This window comes from Macaca fascicularis, chromosome 7 (genome assembly GCF_037993035.2).
Source record: "Macaca fascicularis isolate 582-1 chromosome 7, T2T-MFA8v1.1".
NCBI lineage: Eukaryota > Metazoa > Chordata > Mammalia > Primates > Cercopithecidae > Macaca > Macaca fascicularis.
In genome coordinates this window covers 10,843,944-10,863,031 of record NC_088381.1, presented here as the reverse complement: position 1 = coordinate 10,863,031, position 19,088 = coordinate 10,843,944, and the positions used below count along the sequence as shown (strand labels likewise).

The 19,088-nt window shown below is 46.4% G+C and overlaps 2 protein-coding genes and 2 pseudogenes across 4 annotated transcripts in view; 3 read left to right on the top strand and 1 right to left on the bottom strand.

The window, feature by feature from the left end:
• Positions 1-1,287, top strand: part of LOC141407168 (ubiquitin-conjugating enzyme E2 Q2-like) — a 31,960-nt gene extending 30,673 nt beyond the window's left edge. The window contains exons 7-8 of one of the 2 annotated variants that reach the window (XM_073995448.1): positions 973-1,046; positions 1,134-1,243. In XM_073995448.1, coding sequence (XP_073851549.1) covers positions 973-1,016 — 44 coding nt within the window. In that variant the 3' untranslated portion in view covers positions 1,017-1,046; positions 1,134-1,243. Of the gene's footprint in view, positions 1-972 lie in introns of both variants that reach the window. The other variant, XM_073995447.1, reaches the window with a different exon arrangement.
• Positions 1,288-7,475: 6,188 nt separating this feature from the next.
• LOC135971560 (uncharacterized) lies at positions 7,476-8,343 on the top strand (annotated as a pseudogene).
• Positions 8,344-9,332: 989 nt separating this feature from the next.
• Positions 9,333-16,361, top strand: LOC135971689 (golgin subfamily A member 8B-like). Of its 2 annotated transcripts, XM_065547577.2 has the most exons (15): positions 9,333-9,422; positions 10,562-10,642; positions 11,496-11,534; positions 11,796-11,843; positions 11,932-12,016; positions 12,112-12,221; positions 13,269-13,355; positions 13,463-13,570; positions 13,763-13,850; positions 14,252-14,370; positions 14,733-14,927; positions 15,010-15,110; positions 15,193-15,290; positions 15,391-15,546; positions 15,631-16,361. In XM_065547577.2, the coding sequence occupies exons 7-15, from the start codon at positions 13,275-13,277 to the stop codon at positions 15,822-15,824; spliced, it is 1,140 nt and encodes a 379-aa protein (XP_065403649.2). In that variant the 5' UTR covers positions 9,333-9,422; positions 10,562-10,642; positions 11,496-11,534; positions 11,796-11,843; positions 11,932-12,016; positions 12,112-12,221; positions 13,269-13,274; the 3' UTR covers positions 15,825-16,361. The 2 variants fall into 2 exon arrangements, with proteins under 2 accessions (XP_065403649.2, XP_073851542.1); XM_073995441.1 differs by lacking the exons at positions 9,333-9,422; positions 10,562-10,642; positions 11,496-11,534; positions 11,932-12,016 and having other exon boundaries at positions 11,709-11,843; positions 15,631-15,959.
• LOC141407366 (uncharacterized) lies at positions 12,240-13,264 on the bottom strand (annotated as a pseudogene).
• Positions 16,362-19,088: the final 2,727 nt, after the last annotated feature.

The window sequence follows — 19,088 nt, the reverse complement described above, 5'->3', positions numbered from 1 at the left end:
CTGGTAGGGTCTGTTTCATGGTAATCCCTTCCCCCAGTAGTGTGCAATGTTTCTTTGGCCTCTTTGATAGTTTATTTATTCATTCATGTATTTATTATGTACTTACTATAAGCCAGGCTCTGCTTTAATCTGTGATGAACCAGCTAGAAATTAAGGTCCTGCCCTGTGGATTTTATGTAAGAGTAAGAAAGACAGATAGCTAAGTCTGGAGCTCAGCGGGTGAGGCCCAGGTTGGAATTATAGATTCACTTGACCACGGTGAAACCTGGTGTGTGCCCTCCTACTTCACATCCCCAGACATACTTCCAGAAGATTTCTGTTCTGTTCTTGTGTATAAACTCTTCCTTTTGAGCCTCTGTTCATTGACACATGTCAACCTCTACTTGTCTTCTGTTGATTTTGAGGCCACTTGCCCATGTAACTGGCAGGATATTGAAGAAGAATCATACCGACCTGGTTCTGCTACCTAGCAGCTGAGTCACTTTGGTCAAGCTCTTGGACTTCTGAGCCTGTTTCCTAATTTCAAAGGTGGTGATATGATGTGTTAGGCCCTGGTGGGTTGCAAGGAAGAGGCACACACGTATGACCTTTGGTGATGAGGACCGAATGTTAACTTGGATGGAAAGCCATCCAAGCAGCCATATTGTCACTGGCCCTAGTACTTTCAAAGCCTCACAGAACATTAATTTAGCAGTATTTGGGATAGGATTTGAGCTCTGAAGAACTGTAGTGTGATTATTTGTTCATATGGCTATTTTCCATACTAGACCATGAGTTCCATGAGGGCAGGGTCTACAGTTTCATCTTTGTATCCTAGGCACTCAGTTCAGTGCCTGATACATACTAAAGAGGCACAAATGTTTCAAAAGTTGAGGAATTTTCAACTCTTCCTGAAAGAATAGGAAGATATAAAAGCTCCTCAGAGAAGGTATTATTTAAGCTTTTTTCTCTCTTTCTTTTTTTTTTTTTCAGATGAAGTGTCACTCTGTCACCCAAGATGGAGTGCAGTGGCATGATCTCAGCTCATTGCAACCTCCACCTCCCAGGTTCAAGCAATTATCCTGCCTCAGCCTCCCGAGTAGCTGAGATTACTGGCCTCCACAATTACGCCAAGCTTTTTTTTGTATTTGTAGTAGAGACGGGGTTTCACCATGCTGAAGTAGTTCAAGACAGCAGGCTGGTGTTGAACTACTGACCTCAGGGGATCTGCCTGCCGTGGCCTCCCAAAGTGCTGGGATTACAGGCATGAGCCACCGTGCCCAGCCTATTTAAGCTGATTCTTTAAGGGTGAGTAGAAATTTTTTCCAGGTGACTAAAACCTTGAGCCATTATTCCAAGCAGAGACCAGCAGGTGCAAAGACACAGGGATATACAGATGTTGAAGTTTACCAAACACTGCTAGATTAAGAAAACAAAAAGGAAACAATCAAAATCAAAACTTACAATTAAAAGTCACCACTAAAAACTATGAATGGGCTTGGCAAGATGTCACATCACAATTGAGTTAGCTATGACCGTAGGCACTCAGTAATGGATATGAGTTTTAGGGGAAAAACATAACATTCTCAGGTTGTTGGCAGAGTATCTAGAACAATTTAGAAATACAGGTATTGAATTCTGGGAGTAATTACACTGTAATGAAATCATTTCCTTCTCTGTGTATGAAGCATGTATGTGTTGCACTCTGTTCAAGGTGCTGAAAATCAGACTCTTCTCAAGGAGCTCATGAGCAATGAAGGGAGATGGATGGGTGAGCAACTGATTATCATGTGACAAGTGAGGTAATAGAGATATGACTAAAATGGAGTCATATCTCCATTTTATGGAGTGCTGGGGAAAGATTTCTGAAATGAACCTGGCCGGGCCTGATGGCTCACATTTGTGATACCGGCACTTTGGGAGATGGAAGTGAGGGGAACCAGGAGGATCTAGGAGTTCAAGACCAGCCTGGCCAACAGAGCAAGACCCTGCCATCTCTATATTTGAAAAATAATTAAATATTTTTAACGAAGTGATATTTGAGCACTCTGGAACACCATACAAATGTGGGACAGACTGAAGGAATATATGCAGCTTAATTTGAGTTTGCATTTTTTGAAATTTTATATTGTAGAAGTATACATATTGACTGTTATGGAATTAGAAAGAATTGATAGACAAGGAGGGCGGTCTACAAAGCACTCCATAGATCCACCATACTGAGACAGTGCTTAATGCTTTGATGGATTTATTTAACTTTCTGTTCATATTCATGTATTGTATGCATACATGTGCATGGTTAAATAGAATGGGTTCTCCTTGGTGTTCTGTTTATCCATTTATCGTTATGAAGTACGTCCCCAAAGAGTACGTTTGCTTTGCCCGAGAGAGTCTTTTGCTACATACTGCTGTACGTAATGAAAACTAAAAAAGGGGCTAAGTTTTCAGCCTTGTGACCTTGTGGTGATTCAAGCAGAGGCTTCATCAAAGGCAGATTCAGAAATGAACTTGGTGTGTGCAGGTGGTTGTGCTTGACACTGTTGTTTGCAATAGTATGATAGGGATGATTTCAGTGTCCGCCAACAGGAACTGGTTAAGTAAACTGTGGTGCATCCAAATGATGCACACTGCGCAGCTGAAAAGAAGAATGAGAAAGACTCTGCACTCACGTAGAAGAACTCGGATCGATGGTGTGTGTGTTTTAAAAGGAAGAAGGAGTGGTATCGTATGTGTGGTATGCTACTTTTTGTGTTGAGCGAGAAGAGTAGAATAAGAATATACACGTGTATTTTCAAAGATAAATTCTGAAATGATGTATAAGAAACCAATTAAAAGTGTTTGGCTGTGGAAGGAGACTAGGACTGTGAATGGGATTTTGCCGCATACTTTCATAGATAGTTACATTTAGAAATTTTCTGAACTATATATTTGTACACATGACCCTTTTAAAACTAAGTGAATGAAGGAATGAAGTAGGATTATGAGAAAGAGATAAGGAAAAAGGATCTAAGGGGCTGCCCATCTTTTTAATACCCAGTGAATACTAATATGTAACAATAGCAGCAAAAATTGGAAGAGTAGCCCCAGGAGGGTAGGGAGTCAGCCTTTCCTTTGTCTTTTCCTCAATTTCATATATTAACATATATTCTGAGAACAACAAAACAGTTTGAAATAAAAACGTCTCCAGATCTCTTAAAATAAAAGGAAGATGAGCAGCTGTATGTAGTGCACTTCCCACAAATGGGCTGGATTCCCTCAAGAGGCAGGAGTTCTAGCCTACTTGGGATACATACATACAGGAGGAAAAATAAGAAAAAGAAAAAAGATTTAAAGATAAATAAATGAAAATAACACTTCTCCCTGATTATAAAGGAAATCACATTCTTTTTGTAAGAATTTGGATGACAAATATTAAGAAAAATCTTTAATTTGCCACTCAAAACATTCTGGTGTGTTGTTTTTTATACTTTTTATACCTGTAAATATTTTCAAAAGTAGAATCATATTTGATAGTCTTTTTCCACTTACTATATTTTGGGCATACTTCTGTGACAGGAAATATATCCTAGCATCATCATTTTTAATAGCTGGATGTATATTAAGTTTATCATTGCCACCGCAGAGGTGAATTTTCTTATACATACATTTTAATGGAGTCGAGCAAGCATTTTTGGACCGAATTCATAGAAGTAGAATTTCCAGAGGGTAATAATGTTGAGGGTCTTTAATAGAAATTTTCAAATTATCCTCCAGGAAAAGTGTCTCAGTTTATACTCCCACCAACAGGAACAGAGGTCCAGGTTCCCCATTCCATTTGTCATCTTTGCGCCTTTATACAGAAAATGTCATTGTTTTCATGACATTTCCTTGATTTCTAATGCTTTTGAATCTTTGTTATATACCTGTTGGCCATTTTTATTTTTGTGAGAAGCGACTCTTTCTCCATTGCCCATTTTCTGTTGAAAATCATTTGTTTTTTGGGGGTTTTTTTGTGTTTGTTTTTTTGTTTTTTGATTTTTTGGGTTTTTTTCTGAGTAATTATAAAGATTTCTTTACAGGCTAAAGATACAATCCTTTTATTTGTCATTGAGGTTACTAAAACTTTCTCCTAGTAAGTAATTTGTTATTTCTTTCTATTTTTCTTTTCTTTCTTCCTTCCCTTCCCTTTCCTTTTTTCCTTTCCTTTCTTTTCCTTTTCTTCTTTTCTTTTATCTTTCGTTTCCTTCTTTCTTTCCGTTTTTTGTTTTCTTCATTTCTTTCCTTTTCCTTCCTTCCTTCCTTCTTCCTTTCCTTTCCTTTTCTGTTTCCCCTTTCTTCCTTCCTTCCTTCCTCTCTCCCTCCCTCCTTCCCTTCCACCCCTCTCTCCCTTACTCCCTCCCTTCCTTCCTTCTTCCTCCAAACTCCAAAGTCACATTTCACTTAATTTTTATCCTGGCAAATTTGAAAGTATTTTAACTTCGTGATTTTGGTGTAAACAGGAGCAGGAGAGAATGTAATTATCTAGGTCTCACTCTGTCACCCAGGCTGGAGTGCAGTGCCATAATCATAGCTACTGCAGCCTCGAACTCCCGGGAAGAAGTAATTTTCCCACCTCAGCCTGCCAAGTAGCTAGCATGACAGGTCTGTGCCACAATGCCCAGCTGCTTTTAGAAATTTTTTTTGCAGAGATGAGAATTCCCTATGCTTCCCAGGCTTGTCTTGAACTCCTGACTTCAAGTAATCCTCCCACCTTGGCTTGTCAGAGTGCTGGGATTACAGGTGTGAACTACTGCTCCTGGCAGAGAGTTTAGTTTTGTTTGCTACTGCTGTTCTTGGTATCTTCTCATCTTTGAGGTTTTGGTGCTAGTGCTGAAGTATTACACTCACCATCCAAGGTTTACAGGACTTTTGTTTTAATACGGAACAGATGGAACCGTTTAGTTCTGCATCTTTGCAGGTATACCTAATGTGCCGACCAGGACTCTGCTTTATATCCATTGAAAGCAAGAAGTAATACAGTAAAACTGTGCCTGGCTAGAGGCTTTGAAGGAATGGAGTGTTCTGTTTGGATTCTATTCACTTGGAAGGATGAAGGTGAAAACAATTCAGAACTTAAATTTCCTTTGAATGCAACTTAGAAGTATAGCCAATGATTCCACTTTTCTTCTCTAGTAGGTCTGGACATTCTGATCTACTTGGTGTTTTATGATAGAACTCCTAGTGTGCCTGCGTCTTAGATTGTGAAGATACTTTTTTTTTTTTTAAATATACTTTAAGTTCATTAAAAAGTCAGGAAGCAACAGGTGCTGGAGAGGATGTGGAGAAATAGGAACACTTTTACACTGTTGGTGGGATTGTAAACTAGTTCAACCATTATGGAAAACAGTATGGCGATTCCTCAAAGATCTAGAACTAGATGTACCATATGACCCAGCCATCCCATTACTGGGTATATACCCAAAGGATTATAAATCATGCTGCTATAAAGACACATGCACACGTATGTTTATTGAGGCACTATTCACAATAGCAAAGACTTGGAATCAACCCAAATGTCCATCAGTGACAGACTGGATTAGGAAAATGTGGCACATATACACCATGGAATACTATGCAGCCATAAAAAAGGATGAGTTTGTGTCCTTTGTAGGGACATGGATGCAGCTGGAAACCCTCATTCTTAGAAGATACTTTTTTAAAACTTTAGCTGTCAGACGGTATAAATGGTTTTCTATGAGATAAGGCTGGATAAGAACTAATACTTGTACGTATACTTTCTTGACTGAACTTCTGATTGCCACTTGTTTTCTTTTGGAACTCATGAAAATAAAACACATTGGATGGAGGGTGGGAGTAGGAAGGAGAGTTATGTGTTTTAATTGCATGCCATTGCTGCATATCGAGACACAACATAGAGTATCCCTGGCTTTTGACGTACAGAAGAAAACACATTTTTCTACCTGCTGTATGGCAGAGGTTCCCGAACACCTGGAAGGATGACTGCAGCACAGATTGCTGAGCCCTGCTCCTGAGTGTCTGATTCACCAGGTCCAGGGTAGGGCCTGAGAATTTGCACTTATGAAAAGTTCTCAGGTGCTGCTGGTGCTGCTAGTCCAGAGACTACATTACTGAGAACCACTCTTGTCTACTAACTGTAAGTTGTAGAACTCTACACAAAAGCTTAGTTTGGTCTGGGATAAGAAGCACACAGGTTATGGAGCAAATCGTGAAAGATTCAACCCTTGATCCCAGCCTTGTGTGAACTCCAGGTACCAATTAGTACACAGTGACATAACACAATTCTTGGTTTTCGTGATTGCAAGTGATAGCCAAGTATCAAGTGAGAAATTCAGTTTTGTTTGCAAGGCTTAGAGAGGCCAGGTGATTCTAGAAAAATGGGCCTTGTGTTTGTTTTAAACCGGTAAAGAGCTTTGAGTGCTTATTAAATTCAAAGCTTTTAAAATCTATTTTGTTTTGTATTGTATTGTATTGTATTGTATTGTATTGTATTGTATTGTATTGTATTGTATTGTATTGTATTGTATTGTATTGTAGTTCTTTTGAGATGGAGTCTTGCACTGTCGCCCTGGCTGGAGTGCAGTGGCGTGAGCTTGGCTCACTGCAACCTCCGTCTCCTGGGTCCAAGTGATTCTCCTGCCTCACCCTCCCAAATAGCTGGAATTACCGGCACCCACCACCACACCTGGCTAGTTTTTGTAGTTTTAGCAGAGATGGGGTTTCACCATGTTGGCCAGGCTGGTCTCGAACTCCTGACCTCAGATGATCCACCCGTCTCAGGTTCCAAAGGTGCTGGGATTACAGGCTTGAGCCTCTACACCTGGCCCAAAACCTCTGTGTTTTTCCAGATATTAAACATGCTTCTTGTTTGAGGAAAAAAAAAAAGTCTTAACAATAACGTAGGAGAATAAGAGAAACGTTTTTCCAAAAAAGAGAAATCATTGTGATTATCTTATTGGAATGTTGAATAATATAGTCTGCTTCATTAATCATCAAGCATGCTATGGATTTTCCATTTTTATAAGATCTGTATCTCAGTTCAGGTAATACTGATAATTTTATACTGTATTTGAAGATAAAAATATAGGCCAAAACCATAGACCTTGCATAGAAACTGGGTAATGAAGACAGCTCTAGATAACCACATAGATACACACACACAGACACACATCTATATATAAAGTATGCACACATATATTTTTTAAAGTTTTAAAGCTTTTAAAGCAAAAGCTGGCCCCTTCCCTCTCCCAGAGTGGGCAGCCCCTCCTCTCTTTCAGAGTGGGTGGGAACAGCAGGTGCATGAGTAGCTTTCCTTATGAGCCAGGGGTCCTTCTGGACACACTGCTGCCTGGCCACGCCCCTTTCCCTTTCATGGTTCTCCTTGACCAATAGGCTTGGAGCATTAAGGCCACGCCCCTATTCTACATTCTACTGGTGCCCTGGTTACCACTCCTGTGGCTCAGTCACACAGCTGCCTGGTAGGTGACTGGAGGTCTTGATCAGTGCTCGCTGGGATTTCGCTGTTGTGGCCCCAACCCCACCTCCCTTTCCCGCCCCACGATGGCAGAAGAAACTCCACAGAACAGATTGGCCGCAGCCAAGAAAAAGGTAAAAACGCACCAGGTCATGACCCCCAACCCAGCTACAGATCCCCTCCGACGACAAGACTGCTGCCAGAGCCCATATCACTGCTGAGGTACACTGGACAGGGCCCTCCAATGCAGGTGCCTCTGGACTCCCCCTGCAAAAGTCTTGTCAGTCAGCCCTGCCCCTTCAGCATCAGCCCAGTCCCTGCCCTCGCCCATCACTCCAGGGTGACTTTGGGCGGGTGACTCCTGGGGCTCCCCTCTCCATTACTAGGCCCTCACCTCCTGCCAACCCAAGCTCGACCTACCTGGGCTCTTTGCGCTCTTGTCTCCAAGAACCTGGGTTCCCCAGCCCCAGGCCCCACCGTCGCCAGTCATCCCTGAGTGACTTTGGACTGGTGACTCCTGGAGTTCCCTGCTGCAGACTCTGCCCTCCTCTCCTGCTGCCTCAAGGTCAACCTCCCTGGGCTCTTTGCGCTGGCGTCTCCAAGGACCTGGGTCTCAACCCTGTGTTTCCCTCCCCCATCGTGGAGTGGTAACTCGGACATTGCGCTGATGTGGTCCCTCCCCCCAATCAGGAGGAGTGGAATGTAGTGATGTCACAGTCTGCCTGGGAACTGTCATTACTGGAAGACCGGCCTTTGATCTTATGACCCAGTCCCCTAAGTGTCCCCACCCCATTTCTGGTTCCTCTGCTCACAGTGCAAATTTCCAGCTGGAAGGGGAATGGAGACTGTGGGACCTAGGAGCAAAAGGTTCCAGGCTGCCTCACTCCCTTAACATCGACCTTGACGGGGGGAAAGCCTACACTTCCCCTGTGAGCGCAAAACGTTGACCGTACCTCCATGTGGCAATGGGAGAATGGGTTTGGTTTGGTTTTCTCCCAGGCTTCTACTTTCCAGAGAGATTTTAAAGTTTTTTTCTGAGTTCTCCTCCTGAGTTCTCCTGAGTTCTCACCTCATATTCTAATTCTCCATGGTTCTGGGACCAGACTGCCCTTCAGTCAGTCGTCTCTGAAGTGAGATTTGCTCATCTTCTGTGGAATAGATCTTGGGAAACTGAACTTGACAGCTTGACTCTTCCTCATATTATCTCGACCTGGGGAACTTTGAATGCCACAGGATAAATGTGAGACGTCTTTCTGAAGCATCAGTTTCCCTTGATTCTCTTGAGATCAAGAGAAAAAACATGAATATACTTAGGGATGACAGTCACATAGGTTTCTAAGAGAATACCAGACTTCTCTCTGAAATGAGGCTGGGTAGTCCTCTTTCTGATAAATTCCGGGTTTAACAGAAAGGCTGCCTTCTGCCGTGAGGATACATTGATATAGAAGTTTGAGAGGTACTGGTGCACTTCTTCACACTAACAGACGTGTGAGGATGTATGACTCTAAACCGCAGGGCATACGGTTCCTGCCTACTTAATGTTTACTTTTCTACCTCTGCCTCTGGTTTTGGTCCCTGGCAGCTGCTGATTCTTGGCAAGACCCCAGAGCTTGGAGTCAGAAGACTGAGTTTCAAAGTTCCAGTATCGCCTTTTTCTTTTTCTTTTTTCTTTTTTTCTAGCTATGGTATCAATCCCTCTCAGTCCCTAAAAGATTGTGACAACACCTCTTATACAGCTGTTGGTGTCGTTAAATCAGATGGTGTATAAGAATATTTTGTAAAAACTCTAAGGGAGGATGTGGCTGTAGGGGCCGATAGGTCTCATGACGATCACTGCTCTTCTTTCCCACAGTTAAAAGAATATTGGCACAGAAACAGCCCTGCTGTTCCAGCAGAAGCAAAGAGGAACAGGAAAACAAATGGCAGTAGCCCTGAGACATCCACTTCTGCTGGTTGCCACTCAGCTCGGGATGTGAGTCTTGGTGGCCAGGCTCCCGGGGACAGGGGACCGAAGGGGCAGTAGAGGGTAATTGTTAAGATTGTGAATGGACCATTGGGTACTGGTTAAGAATTCTGGGTAGCCAGGCACAGTAACTCACGTTTGTAATCCCAGCACTGTGGGAGAACAAACCGGGCAGATCACAAGGTCAGGAAATTGAGACCATCCTGCCTAACATGGTGAAACCCCGTCTTCACTGAAAAATACAAAAAAAATTAGCCGGCATGGTGGTAGGTGCCTGTATTCCCAGCTGCTCGGGAGGCTGAGGCAGGAGAATGGCCTGAACCTAGGACGTGGAGCTTGCAGTGAGCCAAGATCTCGCCACTGCACTCCAGCCTGGGAGACAGAGCGAGACTCTGTCTCACAAAACGGAAAAAAAAAATGAATTCTGGGTTTGAATCCTGCCTTTCCGTCTGCTAGGGATATGATTTAGGGCAAGTTGCTTGAGATTTTCAGGCCTCTTTTTACACATCTGTATAATAGAGGTTCTATTGTTTGACTTCCATTTGTGAGGTTTAAATGAGATGTCTTATTGTTGTTTTTCTGTTAAACCCTAGTACATGGCCTGCTGTGAACACTCAGGGCACCCAGGATATGGTCATTGCTCTTTGATTTTCCTCATCCCCAGTCTCAAGGGGAAGCCAGGACAATAAGAACAGCCACTTGCCATCAGGAGTCACTGATGTCAGGCCCCAGGGTGGGATGGTGGGGAAGTAAGAGCCATGAGAGAAGTTGGCACAAAGGAGTTACGGGACAAAGGGTCCAAGAGAGGCAGAAAAGAAAATGTTGCCAGTTGATGTGAATGAAAGGAAGTCGGAGGGCTTAGACACTGAGGGGAACAGAATATGTCCATGTGTACTCTCTTGTAGTCAGCAACAGGTATCCACGGGGCGGGCCCTACCTCATGTGCTACCCTGAAGGATCTGGAGGTGGGAGGCTCTGGATGGAGGTGCAGTGACCAGGCAGGCCAGCCCTCCAACCTCCTCCCACAGCAGGGACTCGGTGCCCCTCTGCCAGCTGAGACAGCCCACACGCACCCCAGCCCTAATGATTGTTCTCTCTACCTCTCCCCCGACTCCTGCTCCACCTCCTGCCCTCTGCATGCACCTCAGAGCCCGTGCCAAGAACAAGCGGTAGTCCTTGACTCGAGGTCCGTCAAAATCAGTCGACTGAATAACACCATCAAATCTTTGGTAAGGGTCCAGTGGGATCCCCTGATTCCAGGCTGCCAATCCTGGGCTCCAGTTTCCTCTTGGGGCTCTGAAGAAAGGGGCTGGGGGCCGTGGGGCAAAGGACAAATGGGGAGCTGGGGTGCCTAAGCCTCACCTGGAGGGACCCCAGAGCACGCACCATGGCTGTTCTTTTGCCGCCCTCTTTGCCGACTGTCTCCTCTCCACACACCCCTGCTGGAGTCCTTGCTACACACGCCCTGGGGTCGTTGCCTCTTGGGGAAGTGCGAGCCTGACTGGTTGTCAGGGGCCCCGTATTTCTGCCGTGACTCAGTCCCTAATTTGCTCTTTGATTCTGGACAAGCTGCCTCTCCTTTTTGGGCTCGTGTTTCCAGAGGAGGTAGTGAGTATCAAAGGTGTCTGTTAGCTCTGAGAGTCCGAGATTTAAAAGCCCCCTAGAACGGAAACCTCAGGGCCAAGAGCTCCTGTGTGTCCTTTTCCATCCTATATATACTGTGAGGAGCCGTACCTGGCCCATACGTGCTCAGTTAATGTTTATTGAACGAACGCACTTTTCTAAATCACAAGCGGGCAGGAGGGGGGCCTTTCTCCAACTCCATCTCTAGAGGTTTATGTTCCTGTCCTCTCAAGAGATTTCAGATTCAGACTTTGAGTTCTGTGGCTGTGGGTGAAAACCAAGAAAGACCCAAATCCTCTGTCCTTGGGACCTTGAGGAGAGTTGACCAGTTTGTGTTCCCGTTGGGTCTGAGAACTTTGCCTTTAAAATCCATTCCTGGCCCCTGCCTACCGCTTCCTGGCCTGGGGAATAGAGTTGAGGGGGCCACCCTCCATCACCTTAATTTGACTCTCCCCACAGGAACAACAGAAGAAACAAGTGGAACATCAGCTGGAAGAAGTAACGCGATTTCTTTGCTCACGACATGATGGCTGGGTTTGGGGGGCACTCAGATGTAGAGGCCCCAGTCTCGTCTTGTCCACTCCCAGCCTGGGGAAGAAGGCTCACCCCTCAGATTCTACCCCATCCCCACAGGGTCCCTGATACCCTGGTCTCATGGGTGGGCCTGTCCTGGGGCATTGGTGGCATTCTGGGGGCATGTCTCTTGCTGTGCCACCTCTGCCTCCCCCTGGTAAGAGCTCTGTCTTCCTCTTCCTATAGGAAAAGAAGGCAAACAACGAGAAACAGAAAGCCGAAAGGGAGCTAGAGGTGAGTGGAGGGTGTGAAGTTTTCTCCTGTCCTCCGGGGAATGTTTCTTTCCTTCTCCTTCAGCACTTGCTTGGCTTTTCTCCTGAAGGTTCAAATCCAGAGATTGAACGTACAGAAAAAGAAACTAACTATTGACGTGTATCGCACGAAACGCTCTCTCATATACTTTGAAGGTGGGAATCTGGGCACCCTATCATCCTTCAACCTGGCACTTGGATAGGTCTTTAGTGGGAGTCCTTTGGGCCCCATCTCAACTCTCTCATTACAGAAGAGTCGAAGGATCTGGCTGCCCGCCTGCAACGTTCATCGCAGCGTACGGAAGAGTTAGAGCGGGCTCTGTCTGCTGTCACCGCCACACAGAAGAAGGCGGCGGACAAGGTGAGTCTGACCACCTGCCCCATCTCCTGGGAGCCCGGCTTCACAGATGGAGGAGTGAGCCTAAAGGTCCCTTCTGCAGGATGGAGTGTCCCGCCCAGAAAGAGGCATGGCCACGTCTCGCTGCTTTTGTGTCTGGTTGTTAGAGGCAGCCTGGGGCTGAGTCAGCTGCTGTGGGTGAGTTGGGGGGTGCGGTGGGGAGCGAGCACTGGACACAGAGCTTGGAGGCCAAGTGCCTGCCCTGCCCTTACCTGGCTGGGGTCTTGGCCAAGTCCTAGGTGGGGTATTGGGTACTTGTACTGTGAAGGTACAGAAGAGTACCTTTAGTATGTTACCATTTCTGTAGAGAGGAAACGTGTGTGTGTGTGTGTGTGTGTGTGTGTGTGTGTGTGTGTGTGTGTACATAGTATGAAAATGTACATAAAATAAGACTGCAAGGTTCATAAAAAACTCAGGAGAGAGCAAGAGAGTGGCTGGGAGATACTTCCCTTCTGTACCTTCTGAATTTTGGACTTTGCGCATGTATCATCCTTTCAAACAGTGAACAAGAGATTCAGTTTCCCCTTCCTCTCTGTGTCCCCAGCAAGAAAAATGGGCTTAGAGAATCAGATAGATCTAGCTGTTCAAATCCCAGCTCTGCCTAAGTGATCTTAGGCAAGCACTTAACCTCAAATACTCCATGTGTTTTCATGTACACAATAGAGGGAATCATAGTAACTGTCTCCTATGGTGGTTGTGAGGATTAAATGGGATTGCTAGCATGGTACCTGGTGAAGCACTCCATAAAGGTTCAAACAGTGCTAGTCATTACAGTAATAACAAGAGCAATATTAACTGATCTCTCTGGGCCTCTGTTAGGCAGCTGTAAATTCGATCTTTTCCCTGTCCCTTCCAACTTTACTGAGTTCTTTTAAAAACCAGACCACGGGTAAATGCCTTGATCTGTACTGACCGTGTTGTATATTGAGCCTAGCCCTAGCCTGTTTAAGGGGCACTGTATGGAATGGCCCAGGTTCCCCAGATAGAAACTTCTCACTCTTCACCATCCAGTCCTCGATGCGTAGTAAAACACCTCTCAAGACGCAGTTAGAGCGGTCCTTACAGGAGCGGGCACTGCTGAAAGCGCACGTGACACAGGTGAGGTTTTGCAGAGGGAGGGATGTGGAAGGAAGGTGACCCCAGGTGGCCAGGAGCAGGTGAGGACCAGTGACAGCCCTTCGTAACTTCTGTTCCCATTCTTGCAGGTGAAGGAATCGCTGAAGCTAGTACAGCTACAGAGAGATGAATATGCTGGACATATAAAAGCAGAGAGGGCCCAGTGGCAGGAGACGATGAGGAAAATGTCCCAGGAGGTGAGATCTGACCCTTCACCCCCCCATCTTGGATAGGTCACTGGATCTTTCTGGGCATCTGTAACATGGGAATATACAGCCAGAGGTGGTCATGGGTCTGGGCTTTGTGGAGGTGGGGGCAGAGAGGCAGATGGTAGCCTGTGGAGCCACCAGCCCCTCTCTCCAGGGCCTTTTCCCCTGTGCTTTGGGCAGCTTTGCACCTTAAAGAAGGAGAAGCTGCATGACATGCATTGGGTGGAGGAGCTGGAGAGAAGCTTATCCCAACTCAAACACCAGATGGGTAAGATGGGGCTGGTGTGACCTGGGAGCAGGCCTGGCATCAGAGGGCTCTGGGGGTGGCTTAGAATGCCCCAGGGAGGTGGGTGGATGGAAGGGCTTTGAGGCAGAGGGAAAGAGGTCTGTGCCAGGAAACAGCAAGTCTTGTTATCTCCATGAGCCTGAGTGTCCCCATCAGCAAAGAGGGCCCGTTGTCAGCCACCCACAGTGCTCTCCATCTGAAAGTGGTTGGAAGATTGGCTACCATCCGGGTGGGAGGAATCATTAGCAGTGAGGCCAAGTTTGGGGAGCCTGAGAGGAGCTGTGCACCAAGAGGAGGGTGTTTTTTGTTGGTGGTGGTGGTGGGTTTTTTGTTTGTTTGTTTTTGAGAATCTAGAGGCCCTTATTGTCTGCTTCCTTTCTCAGCTGCACCCCTGCCCCCGGAGCCCCCAGCAGTGCCCCCTGAGGAGGAGCTGCAGCACCTGAGGAAGGAACTAGAGAGGGTGTCAGCAGAGCTCCAGGCCCACGTGGAAAACCATCAACACGTAAGTCTCCTGAACCAGCCACAAAAGGAGAGGCTCGGGAGGCAGGAGGAGAGGCTTCAGCAGCTGGCCGAGCCACAGAGCGGCGTCGAGGAGCTGGTGCGTTGCCCCACCTGCGGAGCCTGCCCTCCTCCCTAGCCCTCCAGGCCTTTGTTTCCCACCTGTAAAAGGGGGCAGTTTAGCCCTCACGTGAAATGTTACTTCTAAAGGCATCTGTGAGCCTGAGCCCTGCTCTGGTGGCTGTGGGAGAGAAGAGATGATTTTTCTAAGCTGCCTCCACCCTTCCCGGTGCCATGGGGGGCAGACACCGAGTTCTAGGGTCTCCAACTGCAGTGGGTGGCTGCTGATTGCTTCTCTCTGTCCAGAACAATGAGAACAAGAGCGCACTGCACTTGGAGATGCAAGTCGAAGAGCTGCAGGAGAAGCTGGGCCAGGTGAATGAGACAGGAACCTCGACCCAGAAGGAGCCAGAGGCAGCGGTCCCAGCCCCAGGGACTGGGGGCGAGTCTGTGAGTGGGGAGACCCCCCAGGCCCTGCAGGAAGTCATGGAGAAGCTGGAGGTGAGTGAGTCCTGGAATAGGCCAAGAAGGGCAGGGGTAGGCAGGTCACTGCTGAGAGGTGACCCCATTATTTTGGCTCCAGAGCGGCCTTATGGACCTCCTGGAGGAGAAGGCGGACCTGAGGGAGCGTGTGGAGAAACTAGAACATCGATTCACGCAGTACTGGAGGGAGAGATGCCATCAGTGAGTGGGAGGCCAGAGCAAGGCAGGGGGAGCTGCAGGGCCGTCGGAGGGGCCCCAGGGTCTGAGCCCCGTCCTCCCGCAGGAAAATTAAACAACTTATAACGGAGCCAGAGGGCCGTGCCACAGAGGCCACACCGGGAGGAGGACATCATCAGGCTGGCCCAAGACGACGAGATGAAGGTAGGGTGTGCAACCTCCTTGCGGGGGTAGGGGTCAGGGTGGGGGTGGCGTGAGGGTGGGCGCCAGCCCCGGCCTGACACCTGAGCACCCCTCCCTCCAGGTGGAGCTGCTAGAGCTGCAGGAGTTGCTGTTGCGGCTTGTGCTGACCGCAACAAAGGGCACAGAAAATTCCTGGCCGCTGCCCAGAGCCCTGATAATGAGCCCGGTCCAGGAGCCCCACCCCCCCAGGAGCTTGGGGCTGCCCACAAGCATGGTGGTGAGTAGAGCCCTCATGCAGGGCGGGCAGGCAGGAGCAGGGGGTTTGCACTGTGCTCAGATCCCCGCCTCCCTCTCTCCAAAGATCTTTGTGAGCTGAGCCTCAGCGACAGCGCCGAGACTGGGCAAGGAGAGGCCACGGAGGGGTCTCCCCACGACAACCCCACTGCTCAGCCCATCACGCAGGAGCACCAGGAGCACCAGGAGCACCCAGGCTTGGGCAGCAACCGCTGCGTGCCGTTCTTTTGCTGGGCTTGGCTGCGGAGAAGAAGGAGATAAACATCACCGTCATCAAAGAGCTGGTCAAGACATTTTTTAAAAAGAAACTTATAGGGTTGATCTCCTACACAATTCATTTACTTCATTCGAATGTTAGAGCTATTCATGTTTATTTGTGTTTCTAATTTATACTTTAAGTTTATTTGTAAAAAGTTAAAAGACAGTGGGTCTCTGTGGCCTTCACTGAGGTTCACTCTGGCATCCTTTAGCATTTTTCATTTTTAATCTCATAATTGTAGGTCATTAGCATGCATATCGAGTTCGCCCTTACGTGGTGGGAGTTCAAACACCCAAAGACCCACTGTTTGCACAAAACTGTTCTCGCTGGTTTGGAATAGGCTGCCATGCTTTTTTAATGTTATTGCAGCATGTATGTTCATTACAGAATTCAGATAAAATTTGCTTATATTCTGCTATTATGTTAATAGATGCCACCGTGAGTACTGACGTTAGAGTTGTTTAAAGGCGGAGAACTGGAAACAGACTTTCCCCCATTTTCTGTGTACTGGTGATGGGAGTAATAAATTCTTTCAAAGGTACTGTTATCGTTCAAATCACTTCCCTTTCACCCTGATAGATATCAGTGACTGGGCATGACCTTCAGATAGTGTTTAGCATCTGTGACCAATCTGAACATAATGTGTTGATCAGGTGCCGATGGGTTAAATCACACGCTGGCATATTTCAGCTGAATGTCCGTCTGGAAAATAAATTTACTGTATTAACTGAAATTCCATTCTTTGTGTAGGTATTTGTCATATATTTAAGAAAAAGCTAAAAAGAATGGAAATGGTGTGACAATAACGTAAGTCTTCAAAGTGCATGCAGTCTTTTGCGATACCTCATTCAGCCAAGTATTTGTGCTCTTCCTCATTCAGTGTAAGGCAGCTTTCAATTTGCTTAGAAGGCAACATTGGAAGGTTAGAGTTCATCAGAAACATAGAATTTTAAAATGTGAGTTCAACTGAATAAATGTGAAAGTATTTGATTAAACCTGATAGGTTTTCCAGAAATGGAAAAAACTCAGCTCTGAAACTTTTCTAAGCTGATTTTTAGAAAATTTGAAAATGTAAATCAGCGCTATGCATAATATAGTTTCTCTAAAACTTTATCTTAAAGAGTCATTTTAAAATAATATAACTATTAAAAAATGTACCTGTTATCTTAGTGTTCTGAAATGTTAAAACATTTTAAAATATGAACACTGTAGTTTAAAAGAACGAAACGGTGGGAAGGAAAAGTAGAGAAAGAAATGCCAATTCCAGCCCAAAGCTTTATTTGCCAAGTTTTCTTAGAATGAATTTTACCAATTTATGAATTCTTGTAAACAGAATTTATACTGGAAATACTGAAAGACTTTTCCCCTAACGTGACATTATTGACTGCTGGTGTGATGCTACTCTAATGTAATAAATGATTAAGTTGTTGCAAAGTGCTGTTTTTGCCTTAAAATTTTATTTTGCGAGTCTTGAAAACTATATTGTTAAAGGTGTAGATACTGTGCAAATGCCAGGCATGCTTGGCATGAGATAATCTGTTTCATTTTTACAAAATTGTAATATAACTATGCAAGTGTTTATTAAAAGAACACAAATTTACAAAGTTATGGGATTTTAAAAGTTATGGAGTGAAAAAATTATGGGATAAAAAAGAGAAAAATTGTGGCAAAAATGTAGAAAAATGTTTTTCGCAAAGTTACCAAATGGTATGAAAAAGAAGTTATGGGATTTAAAAAACAAGTCATGGGATAAAAATAAAAATTCAAAGCAGTTCCGTGTCAGCAAAGCCTGGAGAAGTGGGGCTGGAGTCTCCACCGCCACCATGACCCTACCACCCCTTCCCAGTCACCCCTTTACAATTAGGGTAGCAAGACAAGACCTTAAAATAAAAATTTTTAAGCATGACTCTGACAGCCTCCTTACTCTCAGCATAGCAACTTTTCTCTCAGGGGGGCTCACGCCTTCTTATTCAGAGAGGTAAGTGAGGCAGGACCGTGGGGCTAACTGTGGACCAGGCGAGGACACGAGCTGCTGGCATGGGCCCCCTTCCCCAGTGTACACATTTTGTCTGTGTAACGTTTTGTATATTCCAGAGGGTAGGGCCACCCCTGTATGGTACCTAGCTGTGGTTGGAGCTGGCACGTGGGGAGGAGGTTCTAATAATTATTTGTGGCTGGGAAACTTATTTATTGCTAGCATAGGACAGAGGAAGGAGGCGGGGATGGGGTCGTGGCTCCCTGGTGATGCGACTCCTGTTTATTTTGCTTTTTATGTTGGAATAAACAGATTTAACCATCCTCCTCGGCCTGGTGTGTTCCCGTTTCCCTCAATGGGTCCTGGAGTTTGTGCCACCAAACGAGGAGCCCCAGAGTGTCTTGAGCATGTCCAGCTAGGCTGTTAGGGACCTTCCAGGCTTGATACCTGTATGCTGCCTGGTGGCACCTGGGGGATTCCACGGGGACTGCCATGGCGCCTGCGGGGCGCAGTCCGGCCCTGACAGCCAACAGCCTCAGAAGCCTGATCTAGCGGTGGCCGGGAAGACAGGTATCAGCACCTAAGGGCACTGACTTCCACCCAGCCCAGGCGTCTTCCATTCCGTCCCCGTGCCTCCCTCTCCTGTCTGCACCTGGTGGCCTCTTCTGTCTGTCCCTCCAGAGCGCCGGCTGCCCCACAGGCTCCCTCCAGGCTGAGTTCATGGCCCTGCCCCCTGGTGGCCAGAGCCGGCTTCACAGGATAAGAGCCAGGGAAGCTCCAGGGGCTTTCCAGGAAAAGTGAACCTTGGAAAGGGTATGGCCTTTTCACTGATCCCAACAGCACCTAGAAATGGCTTGGCCTTTCCCCTCCCCTGAGCTCCACAGAGAACACAGCCAGCAGAGGACACATTTCCCCGCCATCCAGAAATGGGTGTGAGGGACAGCAGGACTGGTAGAGACTGTCAGGTCACACTGCTGCCTGCACAGCACTCCCATGCTTGGTAGGGGGTGGGAGGGATGGCGGGGGCTGGCTCTCCGTAGGCCGGGCAGGACAGGGAGGCTCACTGGAGGTTGTTCACTTTGGAGGGGCAATGTTGGGGGACAGCTTTCTCTTATTGGCACACAAGACTCCAAAAAGACAGCATTGTGACTGATTCCCAGGGCTAGAGGCCAGGCGACCAGCCACGTGTAGCGGTGTGTGTGTGTGTATGTATGTGTATATATGTATGTGTATATATGTATGTGTGTATATGTATGTGTGTATATGTGTGTATATGTGTATATATGTATGT